Source organism: Thamnophis sirtalis, unplaced genomic scaffold (genome assembly GCF_051295495.1).
Source record: "Thamnophis sirtalis isolate CommonGarterSnake01/CBP01778 unplaced genomic scaffold, rThaSir2_p1.2 scaffold_6, whole genome shotgun sequence".
NCBI lineage: Eukaryota > Metazoa > Chordata > Lepidosauria > Squamata > Natricidae > Thamnophis > Thamnophis sirtalis.
In genome coordinates this window covers 102,286,066-102,307,558 of record NW_028261386.1, presented here as the reverse complement: position 1 = coordinate 102,307,558, position 21,493 = coordinate 102,286,066, and the positions used below count along the sequence as shown (strand labels likewise).

At 45.6% G+C, this 21,493-nt stretch overlaps 1 protein-coding gene across 1 annotated transcript; it reads right to left on the bottom strand.

The window, feature by feature from the left end:
* Positions 1–5,320: 5,320 nt before the first annotated feature.
* LOC106540393 (amine sulfotransferase-like) lies at positions 5,321–13,824 on the bottom strand. The gene is made up of 6 exons (XM_087718597.1): positions 13,585–13,824; positions 12,856–13,064; positions 9,832–9,958; positions 7,807–7,901; positions 6,926–7,106; positions 5,321–5,618 (listed from the first exon to the last, which is right to left on the bottom strand). Exons 1-6 carry the CDS (start codon positions 13,712–13,714, stop codon positions 5,458–5,460), a joined length of 903 nt encoding a protein of 300 aa, XP_087574723.1. The 5' UTR covers positions 13,715–13,824; the 3' UTR covers positions 5,321–5,457.
* Positions 13,825–21,493: the final 7,669 nt, after the last annotated feature.

Here is a 21,493-nt window from a genome sequence, read left to right as displayed (position 1 = left end):
TGGATTTGTTCTTGTAATATATTTTCTTGTCGCTTTTTCACCCCACCCACCCACCATTTGCTCACCCCGCCCCACCCACCCGCTGGATGCCCAATCAATGCTTGTTTCCCCTTCCCACCCACCCAACTCTCACCCCGCCATCCCAGTCCTATATATGTTGCCTTTGCTTTACCACGTGGTCCATCTACACACATCTCCAGTCACCTCTGCACTTTGCCCACTCTCCTCATCTCACCAAATTAAGTAAGCATGTTGTCCTCTCACCCTTCACCTTAGGTCAGGGGCTGGGGCCCCAGGGATGCACCACCCACTTCAGCCAGGTTGTGGTTCCATTCCACAGCTCCGGCCTTGGCCCAGATCCACTGTCTGCTCTCTGCCCCCCTCAGCAGGATGGGGAATGAGCCATTCTCCAGCTCCGGACTTGCTCCAGAGCTGCCACCCACTCTCTGACAACTTGCCCACTGCCTCGCTCATCTACCTTCTATTCTGGTCATCTTGTGGGGGGCATGGTGAGGCTTGGCCACCTTTCACAGGAAACCTCCAGCTGCCGGTCGTTTTGGGTTGCCTTCCAAGCAGCTCTGCTACAACGTCACCCATCCAGTACAGCAGGCTGTTCCCCTGGCCAGGTCTGGTGGCCTGGCGCAAGCGGCACCGACATGCAATGTGTTGCCTAAGAACAGGATGGAGGCAACGGTCAAAGGACAAGTTCTATGACAATCACCACCATCGCCGCCTTGTTTGTGCTGCCCATGCGACACACTTGTGGCTGGTCGCTGGACCCAGCCAGGAGAACAGCCTGTTGTGCCAGAGAAATGGTGCCCACTGCACCTATTCGGAAGGCAGCCCCAGTCTTAAAGGTAATTCGGTGCAGGACGGAGGAGGGACCATAAAGGGATAGGAAGCCACAGGAACTGCCTTCTGAGCAGTTCCGCTGCGAAGGGAGGCAGAAAACTTTGGCTTTGACATTCAACGTGGCTGCTTTTCTCATTCTCGGGATCATGCACAGAGGAAACTTGAGAAGGAGATGAGAAGCAGCCAGGTTGAACACTAGAAGACTTGGTCAAACTTTTCTGTGGGTTCTGTGGGCGTGGTTTGGTTGGGTATGGCTTGGTGGAAAGCCATGGTGGTGGCTTGGTGTTGCCCCACCTTGCCGTCAGGGACGTTGAGTTTGCCATGCCCACTTAATCACATGAACCTTCTCACCAAGCCATGACACCGAACCGGTAGGGAAAAAAGTTTGAAAACAACACTGATCAGGTAGCTATAGAAATCTAAATCAATGAACAAATGCTGTGCAATTTTAAAAAATAATGAAGAATTTAATATTGCTCTGTCCTATAGTTCCTGCAGAGTTGAGAATTAAAAATTACAAGATTACATAAAGACCATTCTTGAAAGGTCATCTCTGATTCAAGCCATTTGAAGGTGTGTATTTTACAAGAGGAAATTATTTTCCCCCAGTGAGCTGGAAATAGGCTCTGGATCTCCTTCAATATCCAAGCAGAATTTGAAGGGCAGCTTTTCCATCCTCTCCTTAAAGACATGGTCAAACCTTTCACTCTGGGCAACAGTCATAAGATTCTTCCAGTCCCCAACAGTGCCTGGGAAGCAATGGTTAAAAATATCTTAACAGTTTTTGTATTCAATTAAACTAGAGGCTATTTATGTTGTCCTGTCACCAAAATGGTCATTCTTACACATTTTTCTGTGACTAAGTTTGTGTATGAATGCATATACAGTCATGTAAACAGGACGTATACCCTGGTTGAGTTCCATGGTTTTATATATGAGAACATAGTAAAAATATGCTCCTTAGCAGTTTTTAAAAATAAGTAAATACAACCTGAGATGAACAATATGACATTACACCATGTCATGATTTATTTTATAAAAAGAAACCAAAATGGAGAAGTTGTGTGTAAAACTTAAGATTCAATAGTTTTGGAAGAATTTTCATTCAATTTTGGAAGAATTTGACCCACTATTTTTACAACATTACTTTACAACATTACATAATTGAAGTTTGTGAGCATTTGTTTATGTACAGTTCACTTGAGGTTCCACCGTAGCATTTCAATTGGGTTGAGGTCTGGACTTTGACTGGGCCATTGCAACATTCTTTTCCTTTTCAGCAATTATGTGGTATTCTTGCTGGTGTGCTTACGGTCATTGTCCTGTTGCATGTCCCAATCTTGGGCAATCTATAGCTGTCAGTCCGCTGGCTTCACATGTGACTCTAGAAGACTTTGATGTTTAGTGGAGTTGATGGTCAACTCAGTGACTGCAAGGTGTTTGGCCCCTTGACTACAAATCAAGCCCAAATCACCCCCGCTCCACTACCATACTTGATGGTTATTATAAGATGTTTGTGCTGATACCCATGTTTGGTTTTTGTCAAATGTGGCATTTTGTATTGTGGCCAAACGTCTCAACTTTGGTCTCGTTTGTCCAAAGGACAGTGTTCCAGAAGTCTTGTGATTTGTTCAGCTGCAACTTTGGAAACCAAAGCTGTGCTGCAACACTGTTTTTAGAGAGAAGAGGCCTCTTCATCACTGTAATCATGGAATCAATGGTCTCCCAGTGAGGTTCTAAATGATTTTGAGTTCACCCAGTCGGCCAATGCTTAAGAGAAATGAAAGGATCAGATTGTGCAACCAATAGAATGATCATTGAAACAGGTTGGATTATATCCACACCTGAAATTTGTTTGGGTCAACAGGAGAACACCAACATTGGCACAACTAAGAAAAGCTTATGGCTGCCTCAAATGTAGGCTGCTGATGAGGCAAGCACAACATCATGGAGAGACAGCAGAAAGAGAGGCTGTTGGGACATATCCATACAACTTTAGAAAGCGCCTTTCAGATGAAGGTGACAGCCCTGGTTTCAGATGAAGCCTGGCACATTCCAAAAACCCCAGAGTATGAATTATTGCTGATCTACCTTTGTGAAGAAAGTCTCCTTTGGTGAAATCTAGAATCTCATGAGGCAATAACGTGTAGTTTGCTCTAGAATCCACCTTCATGTTATCAAATGTCGCTTTATAGACCACATCATCCACCTCCTTTTCAGTTAGTTATCTTCCTAGGAAGTTGCATATCATACATTTCCAAATATTGTTTATCACTATTCTCTTGGTAACGGTGAGTTGAGAGATTTATAAAGAATAACAGAGTTGGAAGGGACCTTGAAGGTTGATGAAGCATGAGATGAGACCTTATACTATTATGGAAAAATTTCTTCTTCATAACCTCCAGTGATTATATACCCACAATTTCTGAAGGCATCCCATTTCTCTACTTATTCTGTCAAGAAATTTCTCATTTCTAGGTTGGATCTGTTTGATAGGTTTCCATCTCACAGATCCATTTCACAGTTACTTCCAGTTGAGCCAGGCACCACCTATGCTACACATTTTTTCTTGCCTGTGTAAAATTTTACTTTACTCTCACTTCAATTGCATTTTTGGTGAGAAATTATGTTCTACAGTGGTATTCAGTTTACTACAATGATTTTTGCAAACTGCTCTGCTTATCCTGATAAAAATTATTCTTTTTGAACATTAAAGCATACAGTTAATCAAATATTTCCATTCCTACAATTGAAAACAGTTACAAAGGCATTTTCAAAGCAGTTAATGGATGTTTTGCCATTCTTTCTCATCTCCTTTAATTAAATCTTTCTGTTTTATTTATTATTCCTTATTGCAATATTTCAAAATTCTCACAGATCCTTCACAAAGAACCAGTCCTAATTCAACTGGAATACAAAACAATCTTTCTGGTCTGGAATTCCCTGACTCACACACCCTCAGCTCCTCAACACTTTTCAATGTTTTCCTTTCCTTTCTGTTATGTACAGAGATGTGCTTCTCTTTCATTGCTCATTTTCAAATTAACCCTCCCCTGATGCCTACACCTAAATTTCATTCAGGTAAGCCCAAAAGACAACACTTCTTTCCTAAATTGTCAAAATGGAAAGTGCTCCAGAGGGAATTACTCAGGATGGTGATATTAGCAACTCATAAACATAATTATGAATTATGGGAATTTAACAAACAAATTAAGCAATGACTTTGAGACCAACAATGATGTAAGCAAAAATCAGTCTTGTTAGGAAAGGCTGTCTAATAAAAACATACCCAGGTCTTCTCTTATTATAAAATCAACCTGGACAGCAGCAGAACTTCCTCCTCTCCCTCTTTTGGGGAGATTTACAAACAACTTCCAGCCAGGTTCGCCCTGCAGCCTCACCCACCAGAGCAGCATTGAAGCCCGTTCCAGCCTCGGAGGCAACCAGTAACCGTAATGGTATGGGGGAGTGTCCAGCCTGCCGGTGCTCCCGTATGCAAAACTATGGCTGATTTCCGCTACCCGTGTGCCGGTACCAGTGAATACCAGGAGCAATTCACATCTGATGAAGTATTTGTAATGTATCATTATACCAAAGAATTACAAAAAAAACTTTAAAAACTTGATTTTCCCTTTAGGAGTTGGGCTAAGATGATATATCAACCAATATATATTTTCAGGGAAGCGGTAAATACAATAAATAGGTCTAGCTGTTGCGAATATGTTGATTTTGGATTTGTTGTTGTCATATTTTTTCTTAGTGGCTGCTTGCCTCACCCGCCCGTCTGCTGCTCACTTGCCCAACCCTGCCTGCCTGTTGGCCACTCAATCACTGCTAGCTTTTCCCTGGCCATGTCTGATGGCCTGGCACAAGTAGAACTGGTATGCAATGTGTTGCCTGTGACCATCACCACCATCGCTGCTCTGTTTGCACTGGCCATGTGCCCCATTGCCTGCCAGTGCTGCTCGCAGCTGCCCACCGAACCTGGTCAGGGGAATGGCCTGTTATGCCAGAGGAACAGCATTCCAGCGGAGCTGCTCAAAAGGCAGCCACCAGCTTCAGTCTTTAAGGTACTTCAACACAGAGGAAAGGGGGACCATAATGGGCCTTCCGAGCACCTCCACTGCAAAGGGAGGCAGAAAAATTTGGCTTCTTTCTGCCACGGCATTCAACATGGCTGCTTTTCTCCTTCTTGGGCTCACGCAAACAGAGCAAACATGCTCTGAGAAGGAGGCAAGAAGCAGAAAGGGTGAACACTAGAAGACTTGGCCAAACTTTTCTGTGGATTCAGTGGCCATGATTTGGGTGGGTGTGGCTTGGTGGAGTCGTGTCGAGCTACCTTGCCGTACTTCCACTCAGTCACATGAAGCCCTCCACCAAGTCACACAAACTGAACTGGTAAGGAAAAAAAATGAAACCCAACACTGCTCAGGTAGCTATGGAAATTTAAATCAATAAACAAATGCTGTACAATGTTTAAAAATAATGAAGAATTTAATGTTACTCTGTCCTATGGTCCCTGCAGAGTTCAGAATTGAAAATTACAATTACATAAAGGCCATTCTTGGAAGGTCATCTCTGATTCAAGTTATTTGAAAGTTTATATCACACATTATTTTCATCCACTGAGCTGGAAATAGGCTCTGGATCCTCCTGAATATCCCAGCAGAACTTGAAGGGCATCTTTTCCATCCTCTCCTTAAAGACACAGTCAAACCTTTCACTCTGGGCAACAGTCATGTGGTTCTTCCAGTCCCCAATAGTGCCTGGGAAACAATGATTAAAAATAACAGTTTTTGTATTCATTTTATCTAGAGGCTATTTATGTCATCCTGTCACCAAAATGGTCATTCTTACGCATTTTTCTGTGACTAAGTTTGTGTTTGAATATATATACAGTCATGTAAACAGGACATATACCCTGCTTCTGTTCCATGGTTTTTTGTCTGAGAACATAAAAAAATCTGCTCCTTAGCAGTTCTTAAAAGTAAGTAAATACAACCTCAGATGAACATCATGACATTATACCATGTCATGATTTGTTTTTAAAAAAGGAAACCAAAATGGAGAAGCTGTGTATGTAAAACCTAAGATTCCATAATTTTGGAAGAATTTTGGCCCACTATTCTTTACAACATGGCTTCCGTTAAATGAAGTTTGTGAGCATTTTTATTTACTTGTTTGACTTGAGGTTTCACTGTAGCATTTCAATCAGGTTGAGGATAGGACTTTGACTGGGCCATTACAATACCTTAATTTTTTTCCTTTTCAGCCATTCTGTGGTATTTTTGCTGGTGTGCTTAGGGTCATTGTCCTGTTGCATGACCCAATGATGGCCAATCTTTAACTGTCAGACCGCTGGCTTCACATGTGACTCTGGAATACTTTGGTATTTAGTGGAGTTGATGGTCAACTCAGTGATTGCAAAGTTAGGGTTTTTTGTTTTCAGGTTGATAAGTAGATTATCCTTTCCAGGTTGAAAAGATTAGTCAGTGACATCACTGTTTCCAGGGAGATGCCCCGGGAGAGGTGCTCCTTTCAAGTTCCCAACAAGGTGCTAGAGTGAATGACAGGAGCTTACCCCACCATGCAGCAGCACTTGGATTTCAAACATGGGCTTGCTAACTTTCAACCCAATGTCCTAACCATGTGACCCACCACACTCCTGGTGGGGGAGAGTACCAAAGGTAGAGAGTGAAGAGGTTGTGTCTCCACCATCTTAAAGTGGTCAGTATGAGGTAAAACTATGCCATGCTATTCCTGAAGAATCATTAGATTGTGCAACCAACAGAATGATCATTGAAACAGGTCAGATTATATCTACACCAGAAATTTGCTTGGGTGAACAGGAGAACACCAACATTGGCACAAGTAAGAAAAGCTTATGGCTGCCTCAAATGTAGGCTGCTGATGAGGCAAACACAACATCATGGAGAGACAGCAGAAAGAGAGGCTGTTGGGACATATCCATACCACTTTAGAAAGCACCTTTGAAGTGAAGATGACAACCCTGGTTTCAGATGAAGCCTGGAACATTCCAAAAGCCCCAGAGTATGAATTATTACTAATCTACCTTTGCGAAGAAAGCTTCCTTTGCTGAAATCTACAATCTCAGGAGGCATTAACGTGTAGTTTACTCTAGAATCCACCTTCATGTTATCAAATGTCGCTTGATACACCACCTCATCCACCTCCTTTTCAGTTATTTCTCTTCCTAGGAAGTTGCATATTTTCAGTACAGAACTTCTCAAATCCTGTAATTTGAGAGCTTTATTTTAGTTCATCTATAACAATGAAGAAAAAAATGGAATTTTTTTTTATATCTTTGGGAAATTCTCAAGATAATTTCTTTGTTATACAGTATCTTGCATATTAAACTTTAATTATTTTCCTACTGAAAAAATTACCTTGAGATAAAGTAATTTTTAAAATGAAAACTGTACATAGAAGCAATATCAATAAGTTAAAAAAAGAAATGCTGCTTTGGGACTTCTGGTGAACGTTTTCATGTTTTCTTGGCTGTATCAGAGGGTGGCCAGTTCCCAAGCAAGTTTTAAAAAATGCCTCTCTTAAAAATGCCATTGAGTTGAGTCAATCTCTTCTGATCCAAATATTATGGAAAATATATTCATATTCATATATATTTACATTTATACTTATAATGCAATACAATGCAATAAAATATAATAGGCTAAGATTTTTCTGATTGCAGGTAAATTGTGCTAATTGGATTTTCCTTATATATTAAGTAAGTCTATCAAAAATCAGATCAGCTTTTTTTTGCTGAACTTGTTAAGCAGTTCTCTAGAAGATCACAGAAATAATCAAGATTGGCTCTGTGGTCGCCTCTGCTACTCCCTATTGGAAAAAGTTATTTTCACATCCCATCATTTCCAAAGCTTTCTGTGCATAATGATTGTTCATATTGCAATACACAACACAAACACATCTTACCTTTTTCATTTCTTCATAAGACAGGAAGAGAATATTGAAATCACCCTTATGAGCATACCAGCCTTCTACATGGTCTAGCCATGAACTACAAACCACTGATAGGAGAGAAATGAGTTACATATAAAGATTATTGCTTGAATTTCCCCCACAACTTTATGATCCTGGTGGGTCTAAAGATCAAAGCATGATAGTTTAAGAAGAGGCTACACTAATATTTACATAGTCTAGTCACAAAATACAAAACACGGAATGTAAAACACTGATAGGTTCATCTCGGTCATGCAATGATCCAGCTGACTATCTGTGTCAGGGATAATAATAACAATAGCACTTAGACTTATGTACAGCTTCATAGTGCTTTTACAGTCCTCTATAAGCAGTTCACACAGTCAGCATATTGCCCCCCAACAATCTGGGTCCTCATTTAATCCACCTCGGAAAGATGGAAGGCTGGGTCAACCTTCAACCTGGTGAAATTCAATCTGCCAAACTGTATACAGAAGTAACCTGCAGTACTGCATTGTAACCACTGTGCCTCCTCAGCTCTTTCTACATTATTCATGCTTGAGTTTCCTCCATTGTGATCCTGGTGGGCCTAAAAATCAAAGCATGAGAGCACAACTGAGGGGCTTCCCTAACATCACTGAATGTGGAGAGGACAGAGAAAAAAATGAGAGTTGTAATTAATGTGGTTGCATACTCCAACTTGTTATGGGGGGATTTTTGTCAAGATGCTGCTATATTGTTTCATTTCTTTGCTTTTTCTTATTTGGAACTTTGGGGCAATCTGGTTTAATTTTTTTATACTTCTTTAAATATTCAAAGAACTAACTCTGGTTATCTCTTTTCTCTTACCCTTTAGGAGGCTTACAGAGTGCTCCTGGGGACTGCGAAGGGAAAAATTGAGCAAAATATCGCCTGGTTTTTGCTTATTTCTTCCCTCCTCAGCCCCCAGCAGCACTCTGTACGCCTCCTAAAGTCGATACACGTCCACTTTGGTGAAGGGGGCAGGTTTGCAGGAGGGAAAAAATGCTATATTCAGTATATAAGACACACCCAGATTTTCAGCCTCTTTTTTGAGGGAAAAAGGTGTGTCTTATACTCTGAAAATTACGGTAGTTGGGAGAATCAGTAAAAATACCACCTCTAACTGGCTCTGCCCCATCTATTCTCCACCTCCTGAGTCCCAGCTGATCGAGAGGGAATGGGGATTGTTAAGTAAGCTCCCCATTGGGAGAGCACGTATGTTCAGAGAAGCATTGTTAGAGTTGTGTTGGAGAACACACAAACCAGCATTACAGAGACACTGCAGTTTAAATAAGCTTTTACTTTCATGGAAATAGAGGTATCAGAGTCCATCAAACACTCCAAGTCATACACGGATAATACAGTCAGTTATCAATGTCTTTCAGTTAAGGGATAATCCAAATAACATAGTCTAGTATCATACAATCAGTCCGGTACACAAAGTTTGCTAACAGTTGCAAAACTTACAATCGCTCACGGCACTTTCTAAATCAGCCCAGCATCTAACAAACAGAGAGAGAAGGAGAGCTAACAGACATTCTGGCTCCCTCTTATGGCCAATTGATGAAAACAGCACCCAATCACATTTTACAGAATGCTTTAAAGATACAGTTACAGCATTGCTACATGATTTATATATTGCCAACTCAACCATTAGAATTATATTCCTAACAGGGATTTTGCCATAACCTTCCCCTGGAGTGGTGAGGGAATGGAGATTTTACAGTATACTTCATCTGCCATGCCTACCACACCATGCGACGCCCACCAAGCCAATCCCACAGTACTGGCAGTTAAAAACATTTTGAATCCCAAGACTGCACACTTCCTACTATAAAATATTTGTGTAGAGTTTGGACAAATTACTGGACGAGTATAGAGAATCATTCGTTATGTAAGGAGAGAGAGTGAATTGTTTGCTCTTGATTGACATATATTTATAACCTTTTATCCAAAACAAAAATGGACAAAACATTGTCACGATCAAATTCTTCTTACCTTTGCCAGCCAAAAACTTCTCAAAAAATGTATCAAAGTCTTTTGGGGTTTCCATTTTGTCTGATATTTTGTGAAAATGGTAGCTAGAAACCAAGACATCCTTTGGATTTCTAAACACATAAATAATCTGTAAGAGAGAGATGATAATACCTAGTCAAAAAAAACAAGAGAAAAAGGAGAAAAAAGACAGATTGACAGCAAAGCGTACAGAGAGTTCATCAAGTAACTCTCATACATTCATCTAACAGGTTCCATTCTATCAGGGGATCTCAAAGCTCATTAGCAAAACCATGTTTGAGAGCCTTCCAGCAGACCACCAGGATTGGGGCCAACCTTGACTTGGAGGAATGATTTTCCATATGGCAGACAACACAAAAGAAAAGGTTTTCCTCATGGATCCTGCCTGACAAATCTCCCTAGCTGATGGGACCCCGACATGCTTTTCCTGCTGGACTTGATGCAATGCATAGCTGCAACTGGGGAGAGAAGAGTCTTCAAATAATATGTTCCCAACTGATGAAGGAATTTATTCATTTCATTTTCATTTTTTTCATTTTAATTTATTTGTATGCTGCCCTTTTCCCTGAAGGGACTCAGGGCGGCTCACAACTCAAAGGGAGGGGAAAAACAGACAAAGTTACAAAAACATAAGACCATACACAGTTAAAAAGCACAACAATCATACCGTTCGAAGTGGGGCTAGGAGTCTTTAGCCCCAGGCCTGTCGGAACAGCCATGTTTTAAGGGCTATGCGGAAGGCCTGGAGGATGGTGAGGGTACGAATCTCCACGGGGAGTTCGTTCCAGAGGGTCAGAGCAGCCACAGAGAAGGCTCTCCTCCGCGTGGTTGCCAGTCGACACTGGCCGGCTGATGGAATTCGGAGGAGGCCTAGTCTGTGGGATCTTATTGGCCTAGTGGAGGTAATTGGCAGTAGGCGGTCTCTCAAGTACCCAGACCCAATACCATAAAGGGCTTTGTAGGTGACAACTAGCACCTTGAATCGTACCCGGAGATCAACAGGCAGCAAGTGCAGCTCGCGGAGGATAGGTGTTACGTGGGTGAATCGAGGCGCACCCACGATTGCTCGCGCGGCTGCATTCTGGACAAGCTGAAGTCGCTGAATACTCTTCAAGGGCAGCCCCATGTAGAGCACGTTGCAGTACTCCAGTCTAGAGGTCACAAGGGCACGAGTGACTGTTGTGAGAGCCTCCCAGTTCAGGTAGGGATGCAACTGGTGCACCAGGCAAACCTGGGCAAATGCCCCCCTGGTCACAGCTGACAAATGGTGGTCAAATGTCAGCTGTGGATCAAGGAGGACTCCCAAGTTGCGGACCCTATCTGAGGGGCGTACTATTTGACCCCCCAGCCTGAGAGGTGGAACACTTGGCCAATTAGTAGGAGGGAAGCACAGCAGCCACTCGGTCTTATCTGGATTGAGTACAAGCTTGTTAACCCCCATCCAGTCCCTAACAGCCTCGAGGCCCTGGCTCATCACGTCCATCGCTTCATTGAGTTGGCACGGGGCGGACAGATACAGCTGTGTATCGTCCACATACTGGTGGTATTTTATCCCGTGCCGTCGAATGATCTCACCCAGCGGTTTCATGTAGATATTAAAGAGTAGGGGGGACAGGACCGAACCCTGCGGCACCCCATACGTTAGGGGCCTAGGGGTCGATCTCTTCCCTCCGACTAACACCGACTGCGACCTGTCCGAGAGGTAAGAGGAGAACCACCGTAAGACAGTGCCACCCACCCCCACCTCCCGCAGTCGTCGCAGAAGGATACCATGGTTGATGGTATCGAAAGCCGCAGAGAGGTCAAGGAGTACTAGGATGGAGGCATGACCTCCATCCCTGGCTCTCCAGAGATCATCGATCAATGCGGCCAAAGCGGTTTCCGTGCTGTAGCCAGGCCTGAAACCCGACTGGAAGGGATCTAGATAACTGGTTTCCTCCAAGGACCGCTGGAGCTGAAAGGCCACCACCTTCTCAACAACCTTCCCCACAAAGGGGAGGTTGGAGACTGGATGATAGTTGTTTAGGACGGTTGGATCCAAAGATGGTTTCTTCAGGAGGGGTCTCACCACCGCCGCCTTTAATGCGGGGGGAAAGACCCCCTCCCGAAGGGAGGTGGCAACAACCGCCTGGATCCAGCCCCATGTCACCTCCCTGCTGTTAACAACCAGCCAGGAGGGGCACGGGTCCAGTACACATGTGGAGGCACTTACAGCTCTCATGGCCTTGTCCACGTCATCAGGGGTAACAGCTTGAAAATCAATCCAGTGATGTCCTACCAGATTATCCCTTGGTGCCTCAGCTGGTTCTGCGGGTTTGGAGTCCAGGTCCGCCCGAAACCGAGCAACTTTATCTGCGAGGAATTGGACGTAGTCCTCAGCTCTGCCCTGCAAAGGATTGCTCGTATCCCTCCTATTTAGGAGGGAACGGGTTATCCTGAACAATTTAAACATCAAAACCATCACCATGAATTGAATGTAGAAGCAGACTGGTTAGCAATGCAGTTTCCAAAGCAGAGGTGTAATGAATGCAGTTCTAGAGAATAGACCAATGCACATTGTATCTGCATTTTGCACCAGTGAAGCTTCCACTCATTAGGACATGAGTGACTGAGAGTAGAAATTGTGCAAAGGGATTTGAGGGATAAAAATAGTATCCCTCAACTTGACATCCTCCAGATATGTTAAGATCGCAACTTGACATACAACACCAAGTGTTACGATCTACCTGGGTGTGTCACCTTGGGAAAAAGAAGTTTAAGGGGTTTGATATTCAGTTTGGTTGTTAGCTGTTTCTGCTGGGCATGACCTTGTGATATTAACACTGTTTTGTTTGTATTCCCCCCCCCTCACACTTCAGAATTTGCTATTCCAAAATATTGGAACAATATAATATTTGTTTGTGTACCCTTGCCTATTTGCTAATAAAACATTCAGATGCAAAGCTAAACAAAATGAATGCAGGCAGCTCCACACGCTAGCTCACAAGTTAACAAAACATGTCCTACTTTTGCTCTTCTTTTTCGTAATCCTTTGGGTACCAAATAGTAGGGCAGATGGGAACAAATGACACGAGGTGATGGGCGATTAGGTAAATCTACATGGAATATATTATACTCTAGCCATGGTGCTCGGTCAATTAGGGTAATATTTTCAGTTCCATCTCGGTGACCTTCATAAGTAATCAAGCTGACAATATTCTGAGTCCACACAGTGCCTGCAAATAAAGAATAATTAAATTAATTTGCCCATTATTATTTGGAGAAAGTTGAACTTATGCAAAGCCAACCTTCCAATAAGGGAGAATAACAAATGATACCTAAAGACAATTAACTCTACTAAATATGATAGATTAAGCTGATTGATGGATGGATGTTCAAAGAATAGCTATTAATTTAAACAGTTATTTCTATCCTGCCTTTTTTAGTTTTAGAACTAACTCAAGATGGCAAACATACCTAGTACTTCTTCCTCCTCCTATTTTCCTCACAACAGCCCTGTGAGGTAGATTGGGCTGAGGGAGAGTGACTACCCATCCAGCAATGTGGAGTAAAATATAAAGGATGATGTCAAGGTTTAGCAACTTATTTTCCCTACATTTCCAGCTTCTTATAAAATGCTAAATGTTAAAATCTGGTTATAGAGCAACAGCGTCACAGCAACCAAAACACTGAGGAACTGAATAACGATATTGGACACAAGTTTAACTCTTTCTTGGAAGACATCTTTGAACTTACCAGATTTAGGATATGTGATTACGAATATATCATCATCTCGGATTTCAAAACTGTCCAGTGAATCTAAATCTTCAGGTGAGGACATGCCAGTTATGAAATAGAGTCCTTTGTATTTATATAGAAAGTCCATTGCTTCAACTGTTGTTGTAATAATAGAGCAATTATCAATACTTCCTACATTTATGGTCAATATTGTATTAATTCAGTTCTTTAAAAACCATGAATCCTGCTAACATAAAGGAAAATTATATGTTTGTGTGTTATTAGATTAGTTTCCTTAATTAATTCATTAGTTCAATGAACTCAATTTTCATTGATAAATGTTTCCATTGCAAAGAGTAAATTTGCTGTTCTTATTGGAATCTAAAAATTCTGTGTAGAAGAGAAAGTTTTAATTACAATGTTAAAAACATACTAGTTGCAATTCTTTTCTTACCTTACCTTATCTATATAGACTCTGACAGCCACTCATGTCATGTCCTTAAGCCAGCTTATTTGCAATGGTTTGTCAATGTTCTTATACTCCAGTAGAGTGCGCAAATATTTAAGAAGGCTGATCTTTAGTCAATCATTGTGTCAGCAGAACTTCTGTATTTCAAAAATGAGCAAGAGGGGACATCAAACATCATTGAGTAATAACCTAATTTGGAAAAGTGTTGCTGTAAAAATCAGTATGTTTTAAAAATACAAAAGCACTTCTTATTTACATGCCAATTATTTGTAATGTATCATTATATGAAGAATTATGGATTTACCAATAGGAGATGCAGCCACAACGATGTTATTGCATTGTTATTTTCATACCTGAATCCCAGTTTCCATATATAAATTTACATAAGAGTTGTTATATTATTGTCTCTAAAGGGAAAAGTACCTCTTTATGGGGAAAATCCCTGCATGAAATATGTTTCAGGCTATGTAAGGAATTATTTTATTGCCTTTCCAAAAAAAACCTTTACAAACTTGATTTTCCCATTAGGAATTGAGCTAAGATAATATATCAAGTAATATATATCTTCAGGAAAGCAGAAAATATAATAAATGGGTCTAGCTGTTGTGAATATGTTTTATAGGATTTGGGGTTTATGCAACAATCTTGCAATCTTTAATTGAACTACATGACCTTGATTTGTGTGGACACTGATGACAGCTTGTTTTCAGCAAATGCAGCCAAGTTCAATACATTTAATTGTTAATAGTTGTAATGATGTTGTCTATCCTAATTTTGTGTAGCTTCTCATTTATTCCAATAGTGCCAACTTTTAGCTGGCACTTTAAACTTTATCAGTTCAGATACAATGGTTGCAGAAACATTCTGGCCAACATAATCAATAAGGGATCAGAAGGCCATGATAAATAATTTCTATATTATTGTCAGCTTCCTGGATATTTTCATGGAGAAACTTGATTGGATCTACACCAGAGGTGGTATTTCGCCCTTTCGCCCGGGTTTAGATGAACCGATACCGGCAGCAGGAGGCTCCACCCACCAGATGTCATCAGGGGCAGACAAGCGTGCATGCAATCCCGGTTCCAAAGTGGTAGTGAAGGTAAGAGTATTTCATGCCTGGTCTACATCATTGTGAATGTGGAGGTGGTTTGAGTGGTTTGGTCTATGTGTTTTCAGTATCAGAGGTTTGATCATAAGCTCTCATAAAATCCACTGGTTGTCTTATTATGCTTTTCCAAGCATTAAGATTCAGGATGGTTCAGTGGTTAGAATGTGGTATTGCAAGCTAATTCTGCGAACTGTCAACAGTTAAATTATCACTGGGGTGGGTGGAGGAAATATGGGTTTTACACAGTTTTAATGTTGGAAGACATTAATGGTGGCCATATAAAGGTGTTTAAATAATAAATAATATAATCAGATGAGATGTAGGTTATATGCCTTTTTTCAATCTCTTCTCCACCCCATCCATTGGGTGCCAATATTTGTAGTAACCTGAGTACGTCAGCCTTCATAAAAAAAAAAACCAGTTACAAACTTGATTTTCCCATTAGGAGTTGGGCTAAGATGATACATCAAGCAATATATTTTATGTTTTGACGGAGGGACGACGCGCAGCCAGGTTTCAACTAACAACTCGGTTTATTCTGGATGACAGCGATTCAAACAACAAAACTCGCGCCAAGGTACTTATACTAAATTTAAACCAATCACCGGCCGGGGACGGGACAGCAACCGCTGACAACAGTCCCTCGGCCAATCAACAGTAACGTTCGGCCGGCAACACCCTCTGAGGCTCTCAGCCAATCAGAGAGCCCAGAGTGTGTTACTGGCATCTTGAATATTAACTAATATTTAACACCCCTTTCCCCCAGTTCTGCGCATGCCCGAAACGGAGCATGCGTAGTCCTTAAGGTATGCTGGGCGGCGCCGGACCCGCCCAGATCTTCTTATTGCAGGGGAAGTCGTCGGCGGAGGAGGACCTCCTCGTGGTAGCTCCTCCCCGAAGGGAGTGCAGCTCCGAGGCACGCCATTTTGGGAAGGCCCAGAAGGCGGGCTCAACTGCAAAGGTAGGTTTGGCCGTGGGGGCGCGTCACTGACCGTAGGAGGGACCCTCTGGATCGTGTCCTCGGATTGAGCTGTAAGTGCAGCGCCCTTGTAGTTGGCGCTTGGGTAGGCAGGGCCTGGTGTGGCGAAGGCCCTTGTTTGCGGTATCTCGGCTTGGGAACCTTGTGATTGGCACAGGTGGGGGCCTGGTGTGGCGAAGGCCCTTGTTTGCGGTCTCTCGGCTTGAGAACTTTGTGGTTGGCGCAGGTTGAGGCCTGGTGTGGCGAAGGCTTCACATTGCAACCCCGGTACTGCGGTGTTGTCACTCGGGGGTTCGCGGCCACCAGCCTGCGACGGGAGACGCCTCCTTAGCTGATCCAGGTGGCGTCTCCATTGGGATCCATCAGCCAATTGGATCCTAAAAGAACATGGGCCGGTCAGGTCAATGATAGAACCTGGCACCCATCTAGGCTCCCCCGCAAAGGACCGGGCCCACACGGAATCCCCTAACTTAAAGGAACGGGGAGGAAGAACCCCCAGATTGCTCGGCTGATCCCCTGAATAGAGCGGGTGAAGCCTATCCAGGGGAGTCCGCAGGCGCCGGCCCATCAAGAACTCCGCGGGGCTTTTGTTGGTAGTTGGGCAGGGGGTGGAATGTTGGCTTAGCAGGTAAGCCGCCACCCTCGCCTGCCAGTCGCCCCGGTCCATGCGGCCCAGCACCTCCTTCGCTGAGCGGACCGCCCGTTCTGCCCGGCCATTGCTGGCCGGGTGGTACGGGGCTATGGGCGCATGCCGGATCCCTTGCTCGGCCAAGAACTCCTGGAAAATGGTGGATGTGAACTGGGGCCCATTGTCCGATACCATTATGTCCGGCAACCCATGGGTTGCGAACAGTTTCCGTAAAGCCCTAACCGTACTCTCGGCTGTGGTAGAGCCCATGAGGACTAGCTCCACCCACCGGGAGTAGGCATCCACCACAACCAGGAAGTTCTGGCCGTGGAAAGGACCAGCGAAATCGATGTGGAGGCGCGACCATAGGCCTCTCGGAGCCTCCCACTCACGAGCAGGCCCGGCAGGGGGGTTGGGCCTGGATAATTGACAAGTGGTGCAGCGGCCTACATGGGCCGCTATCTCTGTGTCCAGCAAGGGCCACCAGACATAGCTACGGGCCAATGCCTTCATCCGTGCTATGCCCGGGTGGTCCTTGTGGAGCAGATCCAGAACTAGTGGCCGAAGCGCGGTGGGGATCAGCACCCGATCCCCCCAGATGAGACAACCCCCGTGGAGAGAGATCTCTGCCTGGCGATTTTTAAAGGGCTGGAAGCCCTCTGCCACTTTGTCTGTTGGCCATCCCCTCAGAACCCAGGAAGAGACCTGGGAGAGGATCGGATCGGCCTTAGTGTGGGCCGCCACGTCTGCGGCGGAGAGTGGAAAACCGGAGGCGGCAATGGAGAGGACAGAGAGGGCTGGGACGGGGGCGGTGTCCGTCTCCGGTAGGGGGCAACGGCTGAGGGCATCGGCATGCCCCAGCTGTTTGCCCGGACGGTAGAGCAACGTATAAGAATACGCTGCGAGGAACTCCGTCCAGCGAGTCATGCGGGGGGACAGGATGGCGGGGGTCGGCTTGTCACCCGCCAAAAGCCCAAGGAGTGGCTTATGGTCGGTGACAAGAGTAAAGTGCCGACCGTAGAGGTAATCGTGGAACCTCTTAATCCCGGACACTGCAGCCAGAGCCTCCTTGTCGATCTGACTGTAGTTGCGCTCCGCCGAGGAGAGTGTCCGGGAATAAAAGGCCACAGGGGCTTCTGAGCCATTCGGGAGGACATGGCTCAGGACCGCCCCTACACCAAACGGGGAGGCGTCACACGCCAACGTCAAAGGCATCCCATCATGATACTGAATGAGGACTGCCGATGACGTCAGTGTCTCTTTGACAGCCGCGAACGCATGCGCTTCGCGGCTCCCCCAGCGCCAGGCCGCGGATCGGTCGAGCAACCGATGCAGCGGCTCGGCTAGTGACGCCTTGTGAGGAATAAAGGGGGCGTAGAAATTGAGCAGCCCTAGGAACGCCTGTAACTCTGCCCTGGAGGCGGGAGCAGGGGCGTTCTTAATGGCTGCAATTTTAGATGGTGTAGGGTGAATGCCTTGGGCGTCTATTAAGAAGCCCAAGAATTCTACCCTAGGGACAGCAAATGAGCATTTGCTGCTTTTCAATTTCAATCCCGCGCCCCTGAAACGACAGAGGACCTTCCGTAATATTTCGATGAGTTCTGAGCGGCTTGTGGCAGCGATCAGAACATCATCGAAATATGGAACCACCCCCGGTAGCCCATGGAGCAGACGCTCCATGAGGCTCTGGAAGATCCCCGGGGCCACGGACACACCGAATTGTAGGCGGCGACAACGGAAAGCCCCACGATGGGTGACGATGGTCTGGGCAGCCGCCGCATCGTCATCCACCGGGAGCTGTTGATAGGCCTGCGCCATATCCAGTTTGGCAAATATGCAACCCTGCCCCAAGGAGTGGAGCAGGTGTTGCACAACAGGGACTGGATAGGGGTTTGCCTGAAGGGCCAAGTTGATCGTCGACTTGTAGTCGGCGCAGATTCTCACCGAGCCATCCGGCTTGACTGGGAGGACTATGGGTGTCTCCCATGGAGCATGATCAACTGGCTCGATGACACCCTGCGCCAACAGTTTGTCAAGTTCGGCGTCAACCTTGGCCCTCAAGGCAAAAGGCACCCTGCGGGCTTTCAGCCTAATGGGAGCAATCTGAGGATCCAAGCTAAGGGAGATGGGGGTTCCCTTATAGCACCCGAGCTGACCATCAAACACATCAGAGAACTCCTGTAGGACGTCCTCAATAGAAGGGGAATTTACCCGGTGCACCCCCCCAATGGACAACCCCAGTGCTGGAAACCAGTCAAGGCCAAGAAGGGCCGGCAGGGCATTCTTCACAATGATTATTGGCAGCTCCCCAGTAAACTTGCCATACTTGACAGGAATAGGAAAAGACCCCAGGACAGGAATTAACTTTCCCTGGTAGTCCCTTAGAAGCACGCGGGATGGGGCTAACTTTGTTTGGGAAACCGCAGGGCAGAGGCGGGAGAACATGTCCCAGGACAACAACGAACGGGAGGAGCCAGAGTCCACCTCCATTTGGCATGGCTGACCTGCCAGGTGGACATTGGCTGTAACTTTGCGGGATCCTGAAGAGGCCTGGTTAATGGAACTCTCCACTTCCTGCGGTTCAGACACATTGTGGCAGTCGTCTCCTCTGCGAGTTGGTCTCGGTGGCTGGCGGCGCGGCTGCGACCTGGGTCTCTCATTTGCTTGGAAGAAGGCAGGGGCCGGCAACGATGCACGGCAGACTTGGGCAATGTGCCCCTGCCTCTGACAACGGCGGCAGATTGCGTTTTTGAATTGACAGGTCTGGCGGTCGTGGCGGCCTCCGCAACTAAGGCAAGGCGCCTTGGGGTTTTGCGGTGCGGCCGCTGCAGGAGCCGGTTGTCTTCGCCGAGGCTGGGCACGGACTTGGCCGACGTTGTCGGGCTCCAGGTCCTCAGATGGTGTAAGGTCATCATAGTCAATGTCATGTACTTGTGAGGCCGGTGGAGTGAACGGAACGTGCCCTGGATTTTGGGATGACAATTGCAGCCGCTCCAAATCTGCGGTGGATTGCTCAGAGAGCTCGGCTGCTCTGGCTATCTCCACTGCCTGAAGTAGTGTTATATCGTGATGACGGAACATGCGGCTTCTTAAATGTACATCCCGCACTCCGCACACAAACTGCTCGACTAAATTTTCTTCGAGGTTTGAGAAATCGCACTGGGATGCCACAGTGCGCAGGGCTTCTAAAAACTGACTAATCGACTCTCCCGGCTTTTGAACTCTTCTCCGGAACGCGAAACTGCGGGCAATTTTGGAGGGCGTCGGGGCATAGTGCCCCTTCAATTTCGCCATTAAGTTGTCCCAGCCTAACTTATATGCCGGTCTGGGGGCAGCCATAGCTCTGGCTGAGGCGAACATAGAGGGTTCGCAGCATGATAAAAAGAAGCTGCACTTCTCCTCATCTGTTTGAGCCTGATTTTTGGTAGCAATTAGATAAGTTTCAAACCGCTCCATGAATCCTTCCCAGGATTCGCCGGCGGAGCCAAAAGGAGCGAATGGCGGTAAGGAATTCATGTTGATTAAGAGTTCGGCAGGCTGATGAGTGAGGAGCTGAGGGGAGGAGGTCGTGACAGGAAAATTTTTTCCTCAGCGTGCGGTGCCGGCGCGAGTAGCGACTTGTGGCAGCTAGCTGATAGAACCTCTCTCTCTCTAACCTAGGCTTGCGTGGAATCGCCAGATCCCACCTTCGTCGCCAGTTTTATGTTTTGACGGAGGGACGACGCGCAGCCAGGTTTCAACTAACAACTCGGTTTATTCTGGATGACAGCGATTCAAACAACAAAACTCGCGCCAAGGTACTTATACTAAATTTAAACCAATCACCGGCCGGGGACGGGACAGCAACCGCTGACAACAGTCCCTCGGCCAATCAACAGTAACGTTCGGCCGGCAACACCCTCTGAGGCTCTCAGCCAATCAGAGAGCCCAGAGTGTGTTACTGGCATCTTGAATATTAACTAATATTTAACAATATATATCTTCAGGGAAGCAGAAAATATAATAAATGGGTCTAGCTGTTGTGAATATGTTTTACAGGTTTTGGGGGTTTTTTGTCATCTTTTTTATTTGCTATGTTGTTTTTGTGGGTCTTTATTTCATGTATAATACCCAAAGTCAGGTACAGAGATGGTATTCAGCTGGTTCGCACCGGTTCATTTGAACTGGTACTGGAAATATGACAAGAACTAGTAGCGGCTGCTGGTGGGTCATGCCCCTGAAACGGTCACCTGGTCGCTGTTTGCTCTCCCTGCCACTTGCTCACCCCGTGTACCTGCTTGCCGCTTGCTAGCCCCGCCCACCTGCCCAAGGCTCGCTCGCCACCCCCAACTGCCCGATGCTTGCCTCACCCACCCAAGCCCTATATATATTGCCTTTGCTTCACCACGTGTCCCAGCTATGCACATTGCCATTGGCTGGGTCGGATTATACGCCATTCCCCGGCTCTGGCCTTGCCGCAGAGTGGCCATCCACTCACTGGCTGCTCTCCCTCCACCTCTCTCACCTACCTTAAATTCTGGTCACCATGGTGGTGGTGGGAGCATGGCAAGGCTTGGCCACCTTTTGTGGGAAGCCTCCAGCTACTGGTAATTTTTGGCTACTTTCCAAGAAGCTCTGCTGTGACACTGTCCCTCTGGCACGGCAGGCCATTCTCCTGGCCAGGTCCAGTGGCTGGCCAGAAGCGGCACCAGCAGGCAATGGGGTATACATGAACAAGATGGCGGCAACAATCATGGGACAAGT